The 18,086-nt window shown below is 40.5% G+C and overlaps 1 protein-coding gene across 1 annotated transcript in view; it reads left to right on the top strand.

The window, feature by feature from the left end:
- CEP192 (centrosomal protein 192) overlaps window positions 1–18,086 on the top strand; it is a 128,356-nt gene that overhangs the window by 71,464 nt on the left and 38,806 nt on the right. The window contains exons 19-29 of the mRNA XM_077778236.1: window positions 607–775; window positions 3,487–4,408; window positions 5,387–5,535; window positions 7,164–7,394; window positions 11,952–12,077; window positions 12,302–12,445; window positions 12,572–12,635; window positions 13,424–13,563; window positions 13,666–13,758; window positions 14,253–14,371; window positions 15,276–15,452. Coding sequence (XP_077634362.1) covers window positions 607–775; window positions 3,487–4,408; window positions 5,387–5,535; window positions 7,164–7,394; window positions 11,952–12,077; window positions 12,302–12,445; window positions 12,572–12,635; window positions 13,424–13,563; window positions 13,666–13,758; window positions 14,253–14,371; window positions 15,276–15,452 — 2,334 coding nt within the window. The remainder of the gene's footprint in view (window positions 1–606; window positions 776–3,486; window positions 4,409–5,386; window positions 5,536–7,163; window positions 7,395–11,951; window positions 12,078–12,301; window positions 12,446–12,571; window positions 12,636–13,423; window positions 13,564–13,665; window positions 13,759–14,252; window positions 14,372–15,275; window positions 15,453–18,086) is intronic.

Here is an 18,086-nt window from a genome sequence, read left to right as displayed (position 1 = left end):
GTTTAAGATTCCTTACTTTATTTAAGGATGACATACCCTTTTGGCAAAGTTTTTATAAATGGCATTGAGGTTTTTTTTTCCCCTTGGGATTAATTCCTAGGTGTAGAATGTCTGAGTCAGAGTGGTTTTGATACGCATTGCTTAATTGCTTGGCCAAAAGTTGTCCCACTTCATATTCCTCTCAGTGGTGTATGACTGATCTCATTTCTTTGCACTTACATACGTGATTCTTTTTGCATCTGTGCTTTTTAAGGGCAGGAAGTTTTGAACACTGTGCTTCTTGCTTTATATCAGGTGTTCAGTAAATGTATATCAAATGAATAGCTAACATTGTTCTGTAACAATGTATGAAGTTTATTAATGAAAATGCCACAACCTTTTTTTTAACAGTAGTTTACCGGGTACTTCATTCAATAGGAATATGATTTACAATTTTAGATAATTAAGGTTAAAAAAAAAGGATCCATGATTGAGTTATTTTATATGGCAGTTAGAATGGAGACTTTAGATTAACAAACTTGTAGGCAAGCAGAAATGGCTTTTGTCAATCTAGATAATGTTTGATAAGGGGATGAAAAACTAATCATGAGATGTTCTCCCTTTCAGGTGTGCTTCAGAATCTTCTGGTTCAGCAGCTCATCAGAAGCCCTCCTGTGAGAGTGAGTTGTCTCAGTTGGTATGTCCACAAGCTAGTGTGAGTAGGCTGACTTACATGTCTGAGCAAGAAAGCACCTGTCCCACTCTAGCCTCAGATCATGGCCTTGAGGACCGCAAGGTGGGCAGCATTTCTATTATTTCTTTAGTAAGGCTTATACCTTTAACATATTACTGATGTAGGAGTCAGACTGAAGCTTAGGCCTGTGTAATCTCTGTTGCTATTTTACCTTTAAAGTGTGTGTGTGTGAGGGGCGCCTGGGTGGCTTAGTCGGTTAAGCGCCCGACTTTCGCTTAGGTCATGATCTCACAGTTCGTGGGTTCGAGCCCCGCGTCGGGCTCTGTGCTGACTGCCAGCTCAGAGCCTGGAGCCTGTTTCTGAGTCTGTGACTCCTCTCTCTGACCCTCTCCTGCTCACACTGTCTCTCTCTCTCTCTCTCTCCTAGAAATAAATAAAACATTAAAAAAATAAAAATAAAAAAAATAAAGTGTGTGTGTGTGTGTGTGTGTGTGTGTGTGTGTTTTGATTAAACAGCTACTCATGTTGAGTAGGCACTAGATGTACAAGTATTTTAGTGTCTACCCTCTAAAATCTTCTAGTCTGATGGGGGATACTTGCCAGGCATACTGTAATGAAGTACACTGTGATCCACCTAAGTATGCTGTGGGATTCAGGGGGAGGTAATGACAAATCTGATTGAACTTGGTGATGGTTCAACAAAGGGTTAAGTAATGTGTTGAAAACATATTTTCCAGAATTGCTTGGGAGGGAGGAAGCAGACAAATGAGGGAAGCTGTGGGAGGGATAAGTAATGTGTTGAAACCATTTTTTGCAGAATTACTTGGCAGGGAGGAAGCAGACAAATGAGGGAAGGTATGGAGTTGTACAGTACACATGGCATTTGAGGGACCCATAGAAGGCTGCAGTGAATCCTACATGGGGACAGGGGAAGAGGCCAAACCATGAAGAATCTTGGATGTAAAATTTGAGAGTTTGAAGGGTCTTAAGCAGGACACTGACATGATCTGTGTTCGTGTTTTAAAAGGTCATGGAGGGGAACCTGGGTGGCTCAGTCGGTTAAGCATCCGACTTCAGCTCAGGTCATGATCTCATGGCTTGTGGGTTGGAGCCCCGCCTTGGGCTCTGTGCTGACAGCCAGCTCAGAACCTGGAGCCTGTTTCAGATTCTGCATCTCCCTCTCTCTCTGACCCTCACCTGGTCATGCTGTCTCTCTCTCTCTCAGAAATAAATAAAAGATTAAAAAATTTTTTAAAAAGATAAAAGCTCATAGCACCAGCAGTGTGGTTGAGGCATTGAGCAGGGACAAGATTAGAACCAGAAGGATTTGACATAAGGCTGCTGTAGTCAGGTGAGAGACGGTGTGGGCTTGGATTAAGGTAGTGACAGTGATGGTAAGAGAGAAGTAGGTAGATCCAAGGGATTTATGTGGGAGAAGCTAGATTTTTATTATCTATGTGTGTGTTTTGTGAATATGACAGTATTCAGTTTTTTAATGAGCTGAATATAACTATTGCTTGCAATATAGTACTCCTCCACCAAGCCATTAGTAAATATATCCACTGAAGTTACTATAAATATGGTGTCATGTTGGACAAATCCTTGAAAGCTGTCTTTTTGATGGTGCTGTTAAATATTGGGTCTGTATGTTCTTAGTCTAGTGATTATGGGATGAATTGTGGAGTTAGATGGGCTTTCCTCTGCTACTTTCTGAGACAGACTATAGCTTCCTGTTTCTTCATCTGTAAGGAGGGACAGTGATGTGAGAAAAAGGGCTTGGCACCAAGAAGTCACCACTGAGTACATACTGGTTGTTAATTTATTTTTATTGATTGATTGGTTGATAAAGTCTGGCAGATAACCTGGTGTTTGTTTATTATGTCTCTATCTGTTTGGTTTAAGAGAGATTTCCAAACCAAGGGCCAAGAATAGTCAATGAGGGTTAAGTGCACCTTAACTTAACTTGTACATAAATTCCAGTTGGTCGACCCTGCAAAGTTGTAGATGTCACTCCTATGATGCATTATAATGAAATGAATATATGAACGTTGACTACGGCTATTACTTCTTATTTAAGAAAACAGAACCACATAATCTTAGACATCAGAAAAGACTTAGTGCTCATAGAAATTAGCATTGGGGTACCTAGGTGGCTCAGGCTATTGAAAGTCTGACTCTTGATTTCATCTCAGGTTGTGATCTCCCAGTTTGTGGGATCAAGCCCTGCATTGGGCTCTGTGATGACAGTGTGGAGCCTGCTTGGGGATTCTCTCTCTTATTCTCTTTCTGCCCCTCACCAGCTTGTGCATGCATGCGCTCTCTCGCTCTCTTTCTCTCTCTCAATAGATAGATAGATAGATAAGAGATTAGTGTCTTCAAGCATAATGGCAATACAGATAGATGAACAATGGGGGTGGGAGAGCCTGTGAGATACGTTGATTCTTCCTGACCTCATGTCAATATCACTTGAAAGCTTCCTCACTGCAATTCCTGTGTTATTAATTTACTTAGATTTTTATTGTACAGTTCCATTAAAATAATCCCTTAAATTTGAACGAAAGTACTTGTCTCTGGTCCTTTATCTATGTAAATTTGTCAGAAATGTAATTAGTATATATCTAGTCTCCTCATAATGATTTCTGTGAAAAAACTGCACACTTTTCTAACTTTTAATCTTGCATTTCACAGCTGCAAAACGTTGGCCTTTTCTCAGAGCTAATGTCATGTAGATCTTTTTTACTTGAGATTGTATCAGCATGATTTGAATTTGTAATAGTTTGTGGATTATTAAACATTTTTTTTATCACACACAGACTGATGTCACCAGTGAATTGAGCACCACAATTATCCGAGCCAGTCCAGTTCCATCAGAGGAACAGGCTGTGGAACAACTGAGACAAAAAGGTCCATTTCAAAGTAGAAGTAAAGGAGCACTATCGCATATTATCCAAAAAGACTCAGATACAGACAATGTGACAGAAATTACTTCTCTGAGTAGCAAACCTGAAGATGTAAAACCTTACTTTCGGTTGAGTGAAGATTTTTCCTCCAAGAGTGGAGATGTATCGGAAACCAGTGCGGCTGGGTTGACCTCTCACCCCACTGAATTGGAACAGATCGGCCTGGTTCTACTGAACAAGACAGGTCTTGCCCGCCCAGCTGTGTCAGTGATGCCACACCTCCCTGTGTCACACCAGGCATCTGTGAACGAAAGTGAGAGAGTATCCTCTGAAGATACGCTAACTGCCAGCAGTGCAGTAAGTGGCCAAATTCCTTATCGGATGGCCCCTGGAAACCAGGGCGCCCCTATTCCCAGCACCATGGCTCGTGGCTCTGCGCCTGAGATGCAGAACCTGCCCGCCGCACTTCCTACACTCTTGACTCAACATTCTTTTACCACGGCTCCCTTAGCCCAGCACTATTTAGGAACACTGCCTTCAGCTGGAAATGTTGCTTTGCCTCAGTGCCATGCTGGCAGCACCACTGTCTGTGGATTCTCAGGAAGCTATCCTTATTCTGCTGTTGCAGGAGAGCACGTTCAGAACTCTGTGGCCATGGGAGTTTGTCTAGGACAGAATACCAGCTCTGGATTGTTGGGTACTTCTTCCCTTTATAACCCATATTCTAATGCCTTAAATCAGAATCTTCTAAGTACGGCAAAACCTTTTCCTGTGCAGTCTGTTGGTACCAACTGTGGAATTGAACCATGGGATTCAGGAGCGCTCTCAGGATTTGGTAAGATGCTTTTTCTCTGTTACTGCTAATTGTTGCTTGCTATTATTGAAAAATTGTGTTTTCTCGAACAAGGCCACGAAACTAGTTTGTTTCAGGGAGATACTAGTTCACCTGAATTTCTCTTAGGCTTTATCCTTTGTCCTAAATTGAGAACACAAACCATAATATATTTCTGTGCAAGGGTCTTTAACATGGCCTTAGAAAAGCACGAGCACTTAATGCAGGTGAAACTCCTGATGTTTTTGTCTTCCTGTCTTTCTTGTGCTTTGCACTTGGATTTCTGTTACTGTTTCAACAAGGAACTGTCCAGTTCAGAGTTGGCTCTCTGGAGGAGTGAGTCTCCTTCCAGTTAAAAAAATATTTTTCCTTTTTAAAGTGTTTTAGTGGATAACAGTTCTGGTGGAAGACAGCACCCTTCCACTTTGGCTGAACTGCTCCTGGATTCTTTATAGAGACGGTCACTCTAAGCAGAGTTGGGTGTTGTGCGTTCCCTGACACAGTACACACAGCCACTGGAGTGCTGTCTTCTCTACCCCACTGTTCTTCTCAAGGAAATTCCAAAGTTACTGCATAAGGATGGGGAAAAGATCTGGTCTTATTAAAAATCCTAGCAGATGTGTAAACCTTGAAAGTTTGAGCCCTGTGTTGTTTCTTAGTAGGTTAGGTAGTGGCTTATATTTATGGCAGAAAAAAGGGAGAGGTTACTAACAGACACTAACTTCGAAGAGTTGATTAGCTATAAATTGTGGGTTTGATTAGTTGTACTTGTTCTTCCTGGGCTGGATACAGCAGGCAAAAATTATTGGCCTGGACTGAAGCTTATATAACGTCCAGGACTCCTAAAGACCCAGTGCACCTCATACTATAGCTTTTGGGTGTAAATAGGTAGTCTTATATAAAAATTTCCATTTAACCAGTTGTTCTTTTAATCGGATGTTTGATATCACTTGCATTTGACTATGCTTTATCTTTACCCAGGGAAAGTCAGAGTACCTGAGGAGTTGAAGTTTCCTCATGCTTGCTGTGTAGGCATTGCTTCACAGACCCACCTTAGTGTTCTTAACCCAACTGACCGCTGGCTACAGGTCAGCATTGGGGTTCTCACCGTTAGTGTTAATGGTGAAAAGGTAAGCTTTCTGTGTCTTTCTCCTGTCACTTAGCAATTGCATTATGATTAATGCTGGATCTCTCCTTTCCTCAGTATCCTGTCCCCCCTCCCTTGTGTGCCTTCACAGAACCATTGCAAAGGTATATGAAAGAATAACGTATCTTTTTCTTAGCCCCCTTTTCTTGTAGTACTTCCATTGAGTAGTGAAATGTTAATTGTGGTTCTTAGTTTCTATCATTTATTTATCAATTTTTCATTGTTTATTCATAAAACCATGTAAATATGCTTTTAGTGCCATTTAAACCACTGAAAACTTGGATTTCTGCCCTGTGTTTGTTGGTTTTGTTAAATGGGATTGAATATAAGTTACTCATTTATCAAAAAACAAGATACTCCTGTATCTTCATTCAGTAAGTGTAATCTTTTTGACTAATTGATCTGATTGTGTTTTTACATGATCTTTTGAAGTGCCTGGAAGTACAATTTAACAACTCTTAACAGCAAAGGTCTCTCACATGATCAATTAGAGGTGCTAGAGTACGATACTGTAAATCTCCTTTCATGATTACAATGACCATGTAGACATGATTGAGCAGGGAGGGTAGGAAATGCAGTCAGCAGCCCCTCTTTTGGAATGTCCTGGTTTTGCAACTGCTACTTGCAGAGGAATGTTGGTGGATGAGTTTACTTTCCCTCTTACCTCCTGGTAATAAACCTTATTTACCTGGCAAAATAAGATTGTGTTATTAAATAATTATTAAATAATTTACCTGGTAAAATAAGCTTGTGTTAGGGGCACCTGGGTGGCTCAGTTAAGTGTCTGACTTCGGCTCAGGTCCATGGTCTCATGATTCGTAGGTTTGAGCACCATGTTGGGCTCTGTGCTAACAGCTCAGAGCCTGGAGCCTGCTTCTGATTCTGTGTCTCCCTCTCTCTCTCTCTCTGCCCCTTCCCCGCTTATGCTCTCTCTGTCTCTCTCTGTCTCTCTCAAAAACAAACAATAAAAAAAAAAAGATTGTGTCTATTTTCCCTCTTCCCTTTTTCCAGCCATTCCCCTCTGATCCTGAGGTTGGATGGAAAGCGTGTTATTGCAGGAAAGTGTTAAGGGTGGGAGGTAAGCTTAGAGGCCCGTTGAGGGGCATGTAGGAAGTAGTGAAGTAGTACTGCCTCTGGATATGGGAGTAAAAAAGAATGCCCTCATGTATAGTGAGGAGGGAGAGTTTGGAATGAGTCATAATTATGGACTTGGCAGCCTGATCAAAACCTTGGAAGTCAGTCTAATGTCCCTGATCATATAAAAGCCAGTCCTATGGGGGTAGGAGGGAAGCCAGTCCTGGGTGATGTGCAGGGTGCCAGAGTGCTGCCTTTTCCAGGGGCTCTTTCAGTGGAAGTGAGGGTATGGATAGCTGTGTTTGCTTTAAAACAGAGTAGGGGACCCACAGTCAACTTTTCTTTGTAAGTCTTCAAAATTTTGACTAATTGTACTTTATAGATAATGGATTATAAGGCTTAGGTATTTTGAAAGAGGTAAATTTCTAGATTTGGTAGTTGGAGTGGGAAGAAAGGGATCTTAAACTAGTTGATTCTGATTCTTGATTTTCAATGTGAAGCCATTTCTTAATAAACCATGTGGCTCTTTTTTTAAAGGTGGACCTTTCAGCATATCCTTGTTTAGTCTTCAAGAATAAAGTCATCATAAGACCTCATGCCACAGAAGAGATAAAAGTACTTTTCATACCATCTGATCCTGGGATTTTCAGATGTATATTCAGTGTTGCTTGTTGGCCATTTTCAGCAGATGCTGAGACCATCGCACAAGCAGAAGCCTTGGCAAGCAGAGTCGTTCTCACAGCTGTTGCCGAGACCCCTGTAATTGAGGTAACTACTTGTAAGCAGGTCTTTGCCAGGCCTGGCATTTGAATGAAGCCTGTTTAACCCTTAGAGGTAATATTTGGGAGAAATGAATATGTGGGTAAATATGCCACAAAGTTACTTTCAAGCCAACCATCAGTTCTTAATTATCTTCTTATTTTAGAATTTAAAATTATTTCTGTTGGGGCTCCTGGGTGGCTCAGTCAGTTGGGTATCTAACTTTGGCTCAGGTCATGATCACATGGTTCGTGAGTTTGAGCCCTGTGTTGGGCTCTCTGCTATAAGCATAGTCTGCTTAAGATCCTCTGTCTCCCTCTTTCTCTGCCCCTCCCCTGCTTTCTCTCTTTCCTGTCTCTCTCTCTCTCTCAAAAATAAACATTAATGGGGCATCCGGGTGACTTAGTTGGTGAAGTGTTTGACTCGGTTTTGGTTTGAGCCCTGATCTCATAGCTTCCTGGGTTCGAACCCTGCATCAGGCTCTGCACTGGCAGTGGGGAACCTGCTTGGGATCCTCTCTCCCTCTCTGCCCATCCCCAGTCGTGCAGTCTGTGTGTCTCAATATAAATAAATAACTTGGGAAAAAAAACATTAATTACTGGAGTGCCTGGATGGCTCAGTCTGTTAAAGTGTCCGACTTCCGCTCAGATCATGATCTCACAGTTCATGAGTTTGAGCCCTGGGTTGGGCTCTGTGCTGATAGTTCAGAGCCTGGAGCCTGCTTCATATTCTTTGTCTCCCTCCCTTTCTCTCTGCCCTTCCCCTGCTCACATTCTGTCTCTCTCTCTCTCAAAAATTAAAAAAATAATTAAAATAATTAAAATAATTTCTATTGTTTTACAGAAATTCGGTTCTGCTTGCTAGATATGGGCATTAGTTTGGGATGTTCTGAAAAGTCACTAGACATACTGGATTGTTTAAAAAATTTTTTTTAATGTTTTTATTTCTGTGAGAGAGAGAGAGAGAAAGACAGCATGAGTAGGGGAGAGTCAGAGAGAGAGGGAGACACAGAATCTGAACAGGCTCCAGGCTCTGAGCTAGCTGTCAGCACAGAGCCTGACGTGGGGCTCAAACCCATGAACCATGAGATCATGACCTGAGCCGAAGTCGGGCGCTTAACCGACTGAGCCACCCAGGCGCCCCGGGTTGTTTGTTTTAAAGGAGACTAAGAAATGTAATGAGATCAGTGATTTTCCTTAGTGGTATATAAACGTTGGATGTTACATATTAACCTTTTAAATATCACTTTAAAAAAGAATACAAGAAGTGAGTAGGAGAAATCTTGAATATACGTGTATAGGGAAAATAAAAACAGCTGCCTTATGATAAATGAATGAGTGTTTTAGCTTGGAGTAACTTTCCGTAACCACATTACATATGGAGTTAAAAACTGTTTTGATGTCAGTTTGGATGCTCATGAAGACTAAGCTTCGTGGGTTCTGGAAGACAGTTCAGACAGTGTTTCTAGGAACGAAGAAATCACCGGTGTTGATGATCTTGTCAAGAGTTTGCTTATAGTTGTTTTCTACCTTGAATACGTCTGCCGCATACTGCATACTCTCACTGTTGGTGGAATGGCAGCACCCCCCCTTCCCTCATCCCTGCATGCCCACCTCCCTTTTGTCCACTTTACTTACCTGCTTTGCATTTTCTTTTTTTTTTTTTTTAATTTTTATTTATTTCTGAGAGAAAGAGACAGCATGAGCAGGGGAGGGTCAGAGAGAGAGGGAGACACAGAATCTGAAACAGGATCCAGGCTCTGAGCTAGCTGTCAGCACAGAGCCCGATGCGGGGCTTGAACCCACGAACCGCGTGATCATGACCTGAGCTGAAGTCGGACACTTAACCGACTGAGCCACCCAAGCGGCCCTGCTTTGCATTTTCAACATTGACATACTAAATAGTTACCTATTTATTGTCTGATCCTCCCTGCTCCCACTACAATGTAAGCTGTTTGGGGTCCAGGATGCGTGTCTCTTTTGTTCACTTCCAAAATAGTGCTTGGCATATAGTAGGGGCTCAAGTATTACTTGTTTGAACTACCAACTCAAATAGAAAGTGCAAATAGCAATATTTCTAAATACATGGGTTTTTTTTTTGTTTTTTTTTAATGTTTTATTTATTTCTAGGAGAGAGAGAGAGACAGCGTGAGCAGGGGAGGGCCAGAGAGAGAGGGTGTCACAGACTGAAACAGGCTCCAGGCTCTGAGCTGGCAGTCAGCACAGAGCCCGACGTGGGGCTCGAACCCACAAACCGCGAGATCATGACCTAAGTGAAAGTCGGACGCTTAACCAACTAAGCCACCCAGGCGCCCCTATACATGGGGTTTTTGAAATATTGTATTACATTTGTGTGTACCAAATCCAATGACTGTAGTCAGTTAGCTATTTTATCCATATCATTAAAGATTTATGTAATAAGTCTGGCCAAAGAAAATTTTTGATCTTCTCTTGGAGAAATTGGATTGTTATGCATTTCAAAGTACAATTTATAATTTCCAAATGTTTTGGGAATCTTCAGCTGCCTCTCCCCAATGTATGCCTCCCACGTTGGAGTCAGTATGGGTTGGGAAGAGAGATTTTGTAGCTTAGTATGAGTTTGATCTGTGTTAATGTTTCTTGTGTGCTTGAAAAGAATGACTCTAATTTCTCTTAGGTACAGAATTCGTTTATATGTCCTTTAGCTCTACTTTGTTACTGTCTTCTGTATAATTACTAATATTTCTTTGTGTTTAGTCTTTTCGCCTTTGAGAGAGGTGTTTGTGGGTTTGTCTGTTTCTCATAATTCTATTGATTTTTGTCTTGGGTATTCTGAGCTCTGTTGTTATGTATGTTTAGACTCGATAATTTTATCTTCTAAGTGAAATTGTTCTTTTTAAAGTAACAATTCTCTTGCATCTGCATTAGTTTGGAAGTTACACATTTCTGTTCCCTTCTTATTCAAATTGGTTACTGAGGTCTAAATCAGGAGCCCAAACAACACAAAACACTGCAGTCATTTTAATGTTGATCTTTTCCTTCTGTAATATCTTTTACTATTTTAGTCCCAAATGGTTTAACATTAAACATTTTTTAACAGATTGATCATGCTATTTTACATTCTTTTTTTTTGTTCACCATTATTTCTTGAATCTTTTGTTTTGTGTTTTATTTTTGTTGTTTTTTTTAACATTTTTTTTTTTATATTTTTTTTTTTCTAGGAGAGAGAGAGAGACAGCGTGAGCAGGGGAGGGTCAGAGAGAGACGGAAATACAGACTCTGAAATAGGCTCCAAGCTCTGAGCTGGCAGTCAGCACAGAGCCCAATGCGGGGCTCAAACCCACGAACCGCGAAATCATGACCTAAGCGAAAGTCGTACGCTTAACCTACTAAGCCACCCAGGCGCCCCTAACATTTATTTATTTTGAGAGAGAGAGAGACAGAGCATGAGCAGGGGGGCAGAGAGAGAGGGAGACACAGAATCCAAAGCAGGCTCCAGGCTTTGAGCTGCCAGTACAGAGCCCGATGCAGGGCTCAAACCATCATGACCTGAGCTGAAGTCGCACACTCAACAGACTGAGCCACCCAGGCGCCTCATTGAACCAGAGTTCAAAACCATGTTCTGGTTTTTCAGTGTCCGTGGAGAGCACTTTGTACACTGCTTGAGGCACGAAGGGTTGTACTTATTTTCAGCTTGGAGCTTTCATATCTAGTGTGGCATAGGCCTAGGGTTTTACTTTCTTGCAAATGATCTTCTAACACCCACCCATTGCTGGACAAGCTTCCTTATTACCTCCTTAAACATGTAAACAGAGTTTTCCAGTGTCCTTTTCATAAAAAGGACACTTCTTTGATTTCTGTACTTGATGCAGGGAGTTGAGATTCCTTTCTAGCCTCACCGTGCCCACCACAAGCTCAGGGTCCTACTTTCTGTTTTTAGGAGGGTATTGAAGCTCCACCACGTTGGGAGTGGGTCGATCCCAGACCTTCATGGGCCACCATGGAAGTCAACTCCCATTTGCCAGTCTGTTTTTGATTTCCTGTTTTATTTGGCCAGGCTAAAGAAATTTGTGTGTGTGTTAAATATCCAACCTTTCTACGTGTGTGTGAGAGAGAGGTCTGTGTTAGGTTGTTCTTAGGCACTCATTTTAAACTTCTGATATGTCTGTTTTGGTATCATTTTAAACATTTTTAGTTTTGTCAGAAATTTGGACTAAATCTGAAAATTCCAACATATATTTTGAAGGGAATTGAGAAGTTAAAATTATAGAGTTCATAGTAACTCATTGAAGGGAGACTTGTATATTTTATAAAATTGTCAGTTTGTCTTAACAACTAACAGTCTTTTTAAAGTATCAAGAGCAAACCCATTATTTTGTTCTGTAGTATATTTGCATACATAGACTACCTCAAAAAAAGAATTTAACATTTATTTTTGTAGAAAATAGCAATTGTAAAATGCCTAGGGATACTTATTTAAGTTTCCATTTAATGCTGACTATTTGTAGCTGCAAAGAGCAGTGATATGAATGTAAGCTGTGATATTTATTAATATATGGTTTTTTATAAATTACTCTTTCATAATTAGGTAGAAACAGAAAAAAAAGATGTTCTTGATTTTGGTGACTTGACTTATGGAGGCTGGAAAGCTTTGCCATTAAAATTGATAAACAAGACTCATGCCATGGTGCCAATCAGACTTGTTATTAATGCTGTAAGTACTAACATACAGTAAGAAGCTTCACAGAACACATTGATTTGGAATTGTAGATGCTGCTAATATCATTCTTGGTTAATTTTTCTTATGGAATTAAATTTTTTTGCTAACAATATGGTCAACAAATTTAACATCACATGAACATTGCACCGTTGCCTTTACTGAGACTGTTCTATTTCTGAATTGGCATTACTGAGACTGATTCTTCTATTTCTGAACAGAATGCCATAGCCTGGCGCTGCTTCACATTTTCAAAGGCGCCCATCCATGCTTCTTTGAAAGCAGCTCCGTATGCTGACGTGATTGCTCAGCTGGCAGCTCCTTCTGTGGTCAACCACACGATGCCTGCCAGTTATGATGGGCAGGTAAGCTGAGTGGGTTGAAGGAACTGCCTTAGAATTAAAGAGGGAGTTAAGTTTCCAAACTACTTATCTCTTATTAAGATTTAAATCTTAATGCTAGTGTGAATTAAGTTTTATTTTATTTTGCAGGATCCAGAATTTCTGATAATTTGGGTTCTTTTCCATAGTCCAAAGAAACGGATCACTTCTTCAGGTATTCATGTTTATGTTTTTTGAGGAATTGCCTTTCTTTGTAGCAAAATAAACTACAAAGTTGAGGCATGTTTCTTCCATCAGTGAATGTGAATACTTTGGGTCATTTGTCAAATATGTTGTTAAATTTTTTTTAATGTTTTATTTATTTCTGAGAGAGACAGAGAGAGAGACAGCTTGAGCAGGGGAGGGTCAGAGAGAGAGGGAGACACAGAATCTGAAACAGGCTCCAGGCTCTTAGCTGTCAGCACAGAGCCCGACGCGGGGCTCCAGCCCACGAGCCATGAGATCATGACCTGAGCCAAAGTCAGACCCTTAACCAACTGAGCCACCCAGGCTGTTTTGGGTCAAGTCCATGTAATTGTGGTTAACCCCAGCAAGTACCACTGAGAACCTTTGGAGATCTTTTCTGTTCAATGATTTTATCACATCTACCATTTAGGTATTTTCTTTATTTTTCTCCTTTCTCCTCCACTAATTTCTATTCCTCTTAAAAGAGGAATTCTTCAAAAAATCATTTTGTTGGGGCTCCTGGGTGGCTCAGTTGGTTAAACATCTGACTCTTGGTTGCGGCTCAGGTCATGATCTCATGGTTTGTGAGTTTAGACCCCACATTGGGCTCTGTGCTGACTGTATGGAGCCTGCTTAGGATATTCTCTCTCTCTCTCTCTCAAAATAAGTAAACTTAAACAAAATCATCTTATCGTCTTGCTTAGGATTTCTTAGGATCCCTGAGGGTATAGTATTGGACCACATACAACATTTATAATTAATTAACCCTGGTGTTAGACATTTTAGGCTCAGCAGAAGAGTTCTTGGCAAGAGTTGATATAGAAGTTGATAGCCCAAACCCAACACCAGTCATTAAAAGTGTTGGTCTTCAAGCAAGAACAGGAATAGCTAGGATACATGCTCCAAAAGATTTACAGGTACCCTAAACTCTTTTTTTTTTTTGCCATGATTTTATGTTCAGGTTGATTTCATTCTAATTGTGACATTATTTAAAATGTCGGTTTTACCCCATTCTCTAGACTATGTACCTGTTTGCCTGTGTGGCTTCCTCAACAAAGCAGCACTTACCTTTGAAAAATGCAGGAAATATTGATGTTTACTTAGATATCAAGGTAAGAATATGTGTAAGAGTGCTATGATATAGTATTTCCTTATTCCATGAGACTCTATGTCCTGACATTGTGAACGAGGCTGAGCTGCCCAGCTTGGCAGAGACCAGAGTGCTTATTAAAATAGTATGAAATAGATGATAGGACACTTTAACATCTGATGTTTTATATGTAAGAACTGAGTTCTAGATTAGTTCCTGAAAAATGTGTATGTTATCCTGTGGATAGGTGGAATTGGAGGAGATTGATCACATATGTAGACATTTCTGAGACATGTAGATGAGTAAGAGGGTGTTAGTGATAGGAAATAGTGATGGGGTGGGAGTTGAAGTTTGTTATGGAAGAGGAAGTGCCCCTTGCAAGAGAATAAGACAAGGTGGGGCAGTGACGGAAAAGGCAGAAGGCATTTACTGTCAGAGTAAATGAAAAATGAGAGTAGCTGATAAAAGCCATAATAGCATAAGTCAGTATTTAGTTATAATTGTATAAATATTTAGATCCCAGACCAAGGAAGTCATTTTTCAGTGGATCCAGAGAATCTATTCCTTAAACCTGGAGAAGAACATGAAGTTATAGTTACATTTACTCCAAAGGATCCCAAAGCCTGTGAGGAAAGGTAATATAAATTTATTTATAATGACAAGTTTTTATTCTCTGAAAACAGCCACTTACTTAGATGTGCTTCAGTCCATAGCCTGTATGATCTAGGACATGTTTCATCTCATCTGATAGACAGTATAGCTCTGTTTAACCTCTGTTAGCCTCAGATTTTCTTCTTTTTGTGTACTAAAACTCTCCTTTTAAACCAACTGACTAGAAATTAAGAAGTGACTATTTTCAGATACATTCTGACAAAAGTAAATGATAAAATGTCAATCTTGATGTTTCTCATTAACTTTTTCTCTCTCTCCAAGGAAACTTATCACCAGTTGTTGGTAGTTTAAGATGCTCCCCACCACCACCCTTTTCTCCAGGCTTATGACTTTTGGGCACCTAAATCATAAGTGAATATTGCCTGATAGTGGTTGGAACATCATTGTCATTAGTATTGGAATTTGCTTGGTAAACAGAGCTTAGAAACATGTTCTCCTGAGACACATATGGCCTGTCCGCCGCCTGGGTTATGGAATGCCTTAGTGTGCTCAGTCTGCTACTATGACCTTCCAGAAAAGAGTTGGACTGCACACATGTCAATACTTGTGCCTGGAATGGCTGCCCCCAACTTCAGTGGGTTACCTTTTTCATCTAGAAGCTTTCCTTAACTCTTCCCAAACTCCTCATAAATAGTAATTGGTAGTATTCCTGTGGCCCCATGAACTTCCCCTCTCCCATTGTCTAAATGGTATTGTGACAGTCTCTTTCCTTGTCTGTATTCTTCTCTGGAATATAAGGTGTAAGAGTGGGAATGTCATTGTATCCTCAGCACCCAGTTCAGTCTCTTGGACAAAGGAAGTCTGTGGGGAATAGTTGCCAATAGAATTGAATTGTAGATACTCAATTTAGATGGTTTTCTTTGTTAGGATCTTGAAAATATTCGTGCAACCATTTGGACCACAGTATGAAGTGATGTTAAAAGGTGAAGTAGTTTCTTCTGGAAATAAACCTCTAACGCCTGGGTCTTGCTGCTCAGATGTTCCATCAATTTTGTCCAACAAGCAGTTTCTGGCCTGGGGGGGTGTCCCTCTTGGTAGAATACAGTAAGTATGCATGTATGACAGTAAGATTCTGCTGTCATCACCTAGCGTTAGTCTCCACTCTGATAATTATGACCATGATAATGTTTTTAGAGTTGAAATAAAGTTATCCTGTGTTCTTTAATCTTCCTGTCATGAATTCCGATGTTTTAATCAAAATTTTCACCCCTGCAATCCAGAAAAATAGGTTTCAATTTTCCTAAGCTCAGCTGATTATCAAATTTAGGCAGTTAAGAGTTTCTTGTTCCTTCTTTGGAAAGCCCTATGGAAAGGTAGGAAGAAAAATAATCAGAGATTTTGCATTCTGCTTAAGGAGATTACAAAGTAGTTGAATGTGAATACTTTGTACCAGAAAGAGTACACAGATCTCTAATAGAGCAGATCTGTTCTGTCATAGTTTAATGTGAATTATATCTTGAACCTTATTTTCATGCGCACTTTGGTTATACATTATGAATATAAACTTTGAGATAATAAATTGACATATAACATATAGCAATATTTTTCCTTTCATAAGCTTAGCAACTTAGCTAATTTTTTTTACCAACCTCAAATATAGTAAACACTTCTAATTAATAACCTAGGTAATTATGAAACCTCAGTGTTTCCTCTTCCATATTTTGCATTTTTGTGTTTGACTTAAATGTTTTACCTGTACATTTCTATGGTACCTGAGAGGTAAGAAACTTGTGGCTGAATCTGTACTACAGGTGTGAGAATTAACTTCTTTAAAATTATAGTTTTGTCGGTGCAAAAAAAGATCTAATTGATCTTTGTAGAGTTCATACATCTGCTTAACCATCCATGTAGTCATCTGTACCTTGTCTTGGAAAAGCAGCTTTCATAAAGACATAGTAAGGTAAAAACAGTTGAGGGCCGACTGCCATGGGAAGATGAGACACGGTCATCATAAAGGTAGCACCTGAAGGCTTACCTGCAGACCCCGTGCACTCGCCTTGATGTGGGACTTGTACTTGGCTCTGACTCTAACCCTATCATCCTAAAATAAGTCACAGTGTTCAGAGGTTAAGAACAAGCCAGTTACTGTGTGAGAGAGCACAGCTGTTCCTGCTCCAGAATTGAGGTGTTTCTTGCAGGAGTCCTTTCTTTTTTTGTTGTTTTTTTTTTGTTTTTTTTTTTGTTTTTCTTTCTTTTCCCCCCAGGGGTCCTTTCAAAGAGAAATCCATACAGTATGCCGAATCTCAAAGTAAAACTACTTCACAGTAAATACTCCCATCAGAATGTTCCTCTTTAAGGTGCTTCAGTCTGGTCTGCACGTGTCACACCTGACCACCCAGCTGAAGGTGTTTTCTGAGTTCTGAAGCAGGTGGTGGCTTGATTGAGACAGGTTAGGCACCTAGAAGAATGGTGGGCTGCATGTTCTGTAAGCAGCTCTCAGTAAAGATTCTCTTAGCTAGACCTTTAAAAAGTCCTGATTGGCAGGGAGTTTGAGGGATTGTGCTCTCCTTGGTAGCTCCTATATTGTTGGTTATGTCATCTGTTTTTTGCAGCCAGTCGAGATGGAATACACATTGAAAGGAAGGGCTGAACAAGGGCATGTGCCTGTATAGAAGAGTTTTCTGGTTCTATACAGTTGAACCTGGACAGTGTACACCAGACTTTCCCCCAAAACATTAGTTTGTGGTCTGCACCAGTACACGTTCAAGTACTGATTTGAGACTTTGAAGTTCTGTGCCATAGAAGGTGGTCAAAATAACATAGCTGTACAGCTCAGCCATCGATGTCTAAGGTAAAAGGAAGAAGAAGATCACTTTCCAGATGCCGTAACAATCATAGTCATTATCACCGTACAGACCCTTGCAAGCGTCAGCTATTGAGTATCCCTGTTGATACACAGCTTATTCTGTAACTGCTCTTTCCTTTAAGTCAAAGGCAGAAGAGAGCTCAGTAAGGGCTATAAAGCATACTTGTGTTGTTCCTTACAGAATTCTCTTATCTTGTGATAAAATTTGCAATAGATGATTAATAGAGTAGAGATGGCTGCTCTTTTTTTTTTTTTTTTTTTTAATTTCTTTCTCAGAGAGAGAGAGCATGAGGAGGGGAGGGTCAGAGAGAGGGAGATACAGAATCTGAAGCAGGCTCCAGGCTCTGAGCTAGCTGTCAGCACAGAGCCCGACGCAGGGCTCGAACCCACGAACGGTGAGATCATGACCTGAGCCGAAGTCGAACGCTTAACCGACTGAGCCACCCAGGCGCCCCGAGATGGCTGCTCTTAAAATCTAGCTGTTCCAGATGCCAGAACATCTTGAAATCTTACAGCTCATCTGAAACAAAATTACTGTTAAACTTTTTTTTAAATCAGAAATTAGTTAAGTTGAAAATGGGGGCACTATCTTGTGTGTGCTTTTGGACTTTCATTGGCATTTTTCCCTGGCCCTCTCCTAAGTGAAAGGCTTTCCGGCCATCCTCCTTTATTTCTTGACTTCACTTCTTCATGGAGATTCATGGACTACCTTCTGATCCAACAGATGTAAGTGTAAGCCCCGTGCCAGGACAGGGAATTGATCTGAAAAGCTGTCGTAGCCCCTGTTTATAGTTGGTTAGATACCTTAACACAGCCTGGAGGAGCTCACCAGTCCTGTGAGAAGGATCTTAGTCTGTGGATGCTGCACCACA

This window comes from Crocuta crocuta, unplaced genomic scaffold (assembly GCF_008692635.1).
Source record: "Crocuta crocuta isolate KB4526 unplaced genomic scaffold, BGI_CrCroc_1.0 scaffold26, whole genome shotgun sequence".
NCBI classification, from domain to species: Eukaryota; Metazoa; Chordata; class Mammalia; order Carnivora; family Hyaenidae; genus Crocuta; species Crocuta crocuta.
This window is presented reverse-complemented; position numbering and strand designations above follow the sequence as displayed.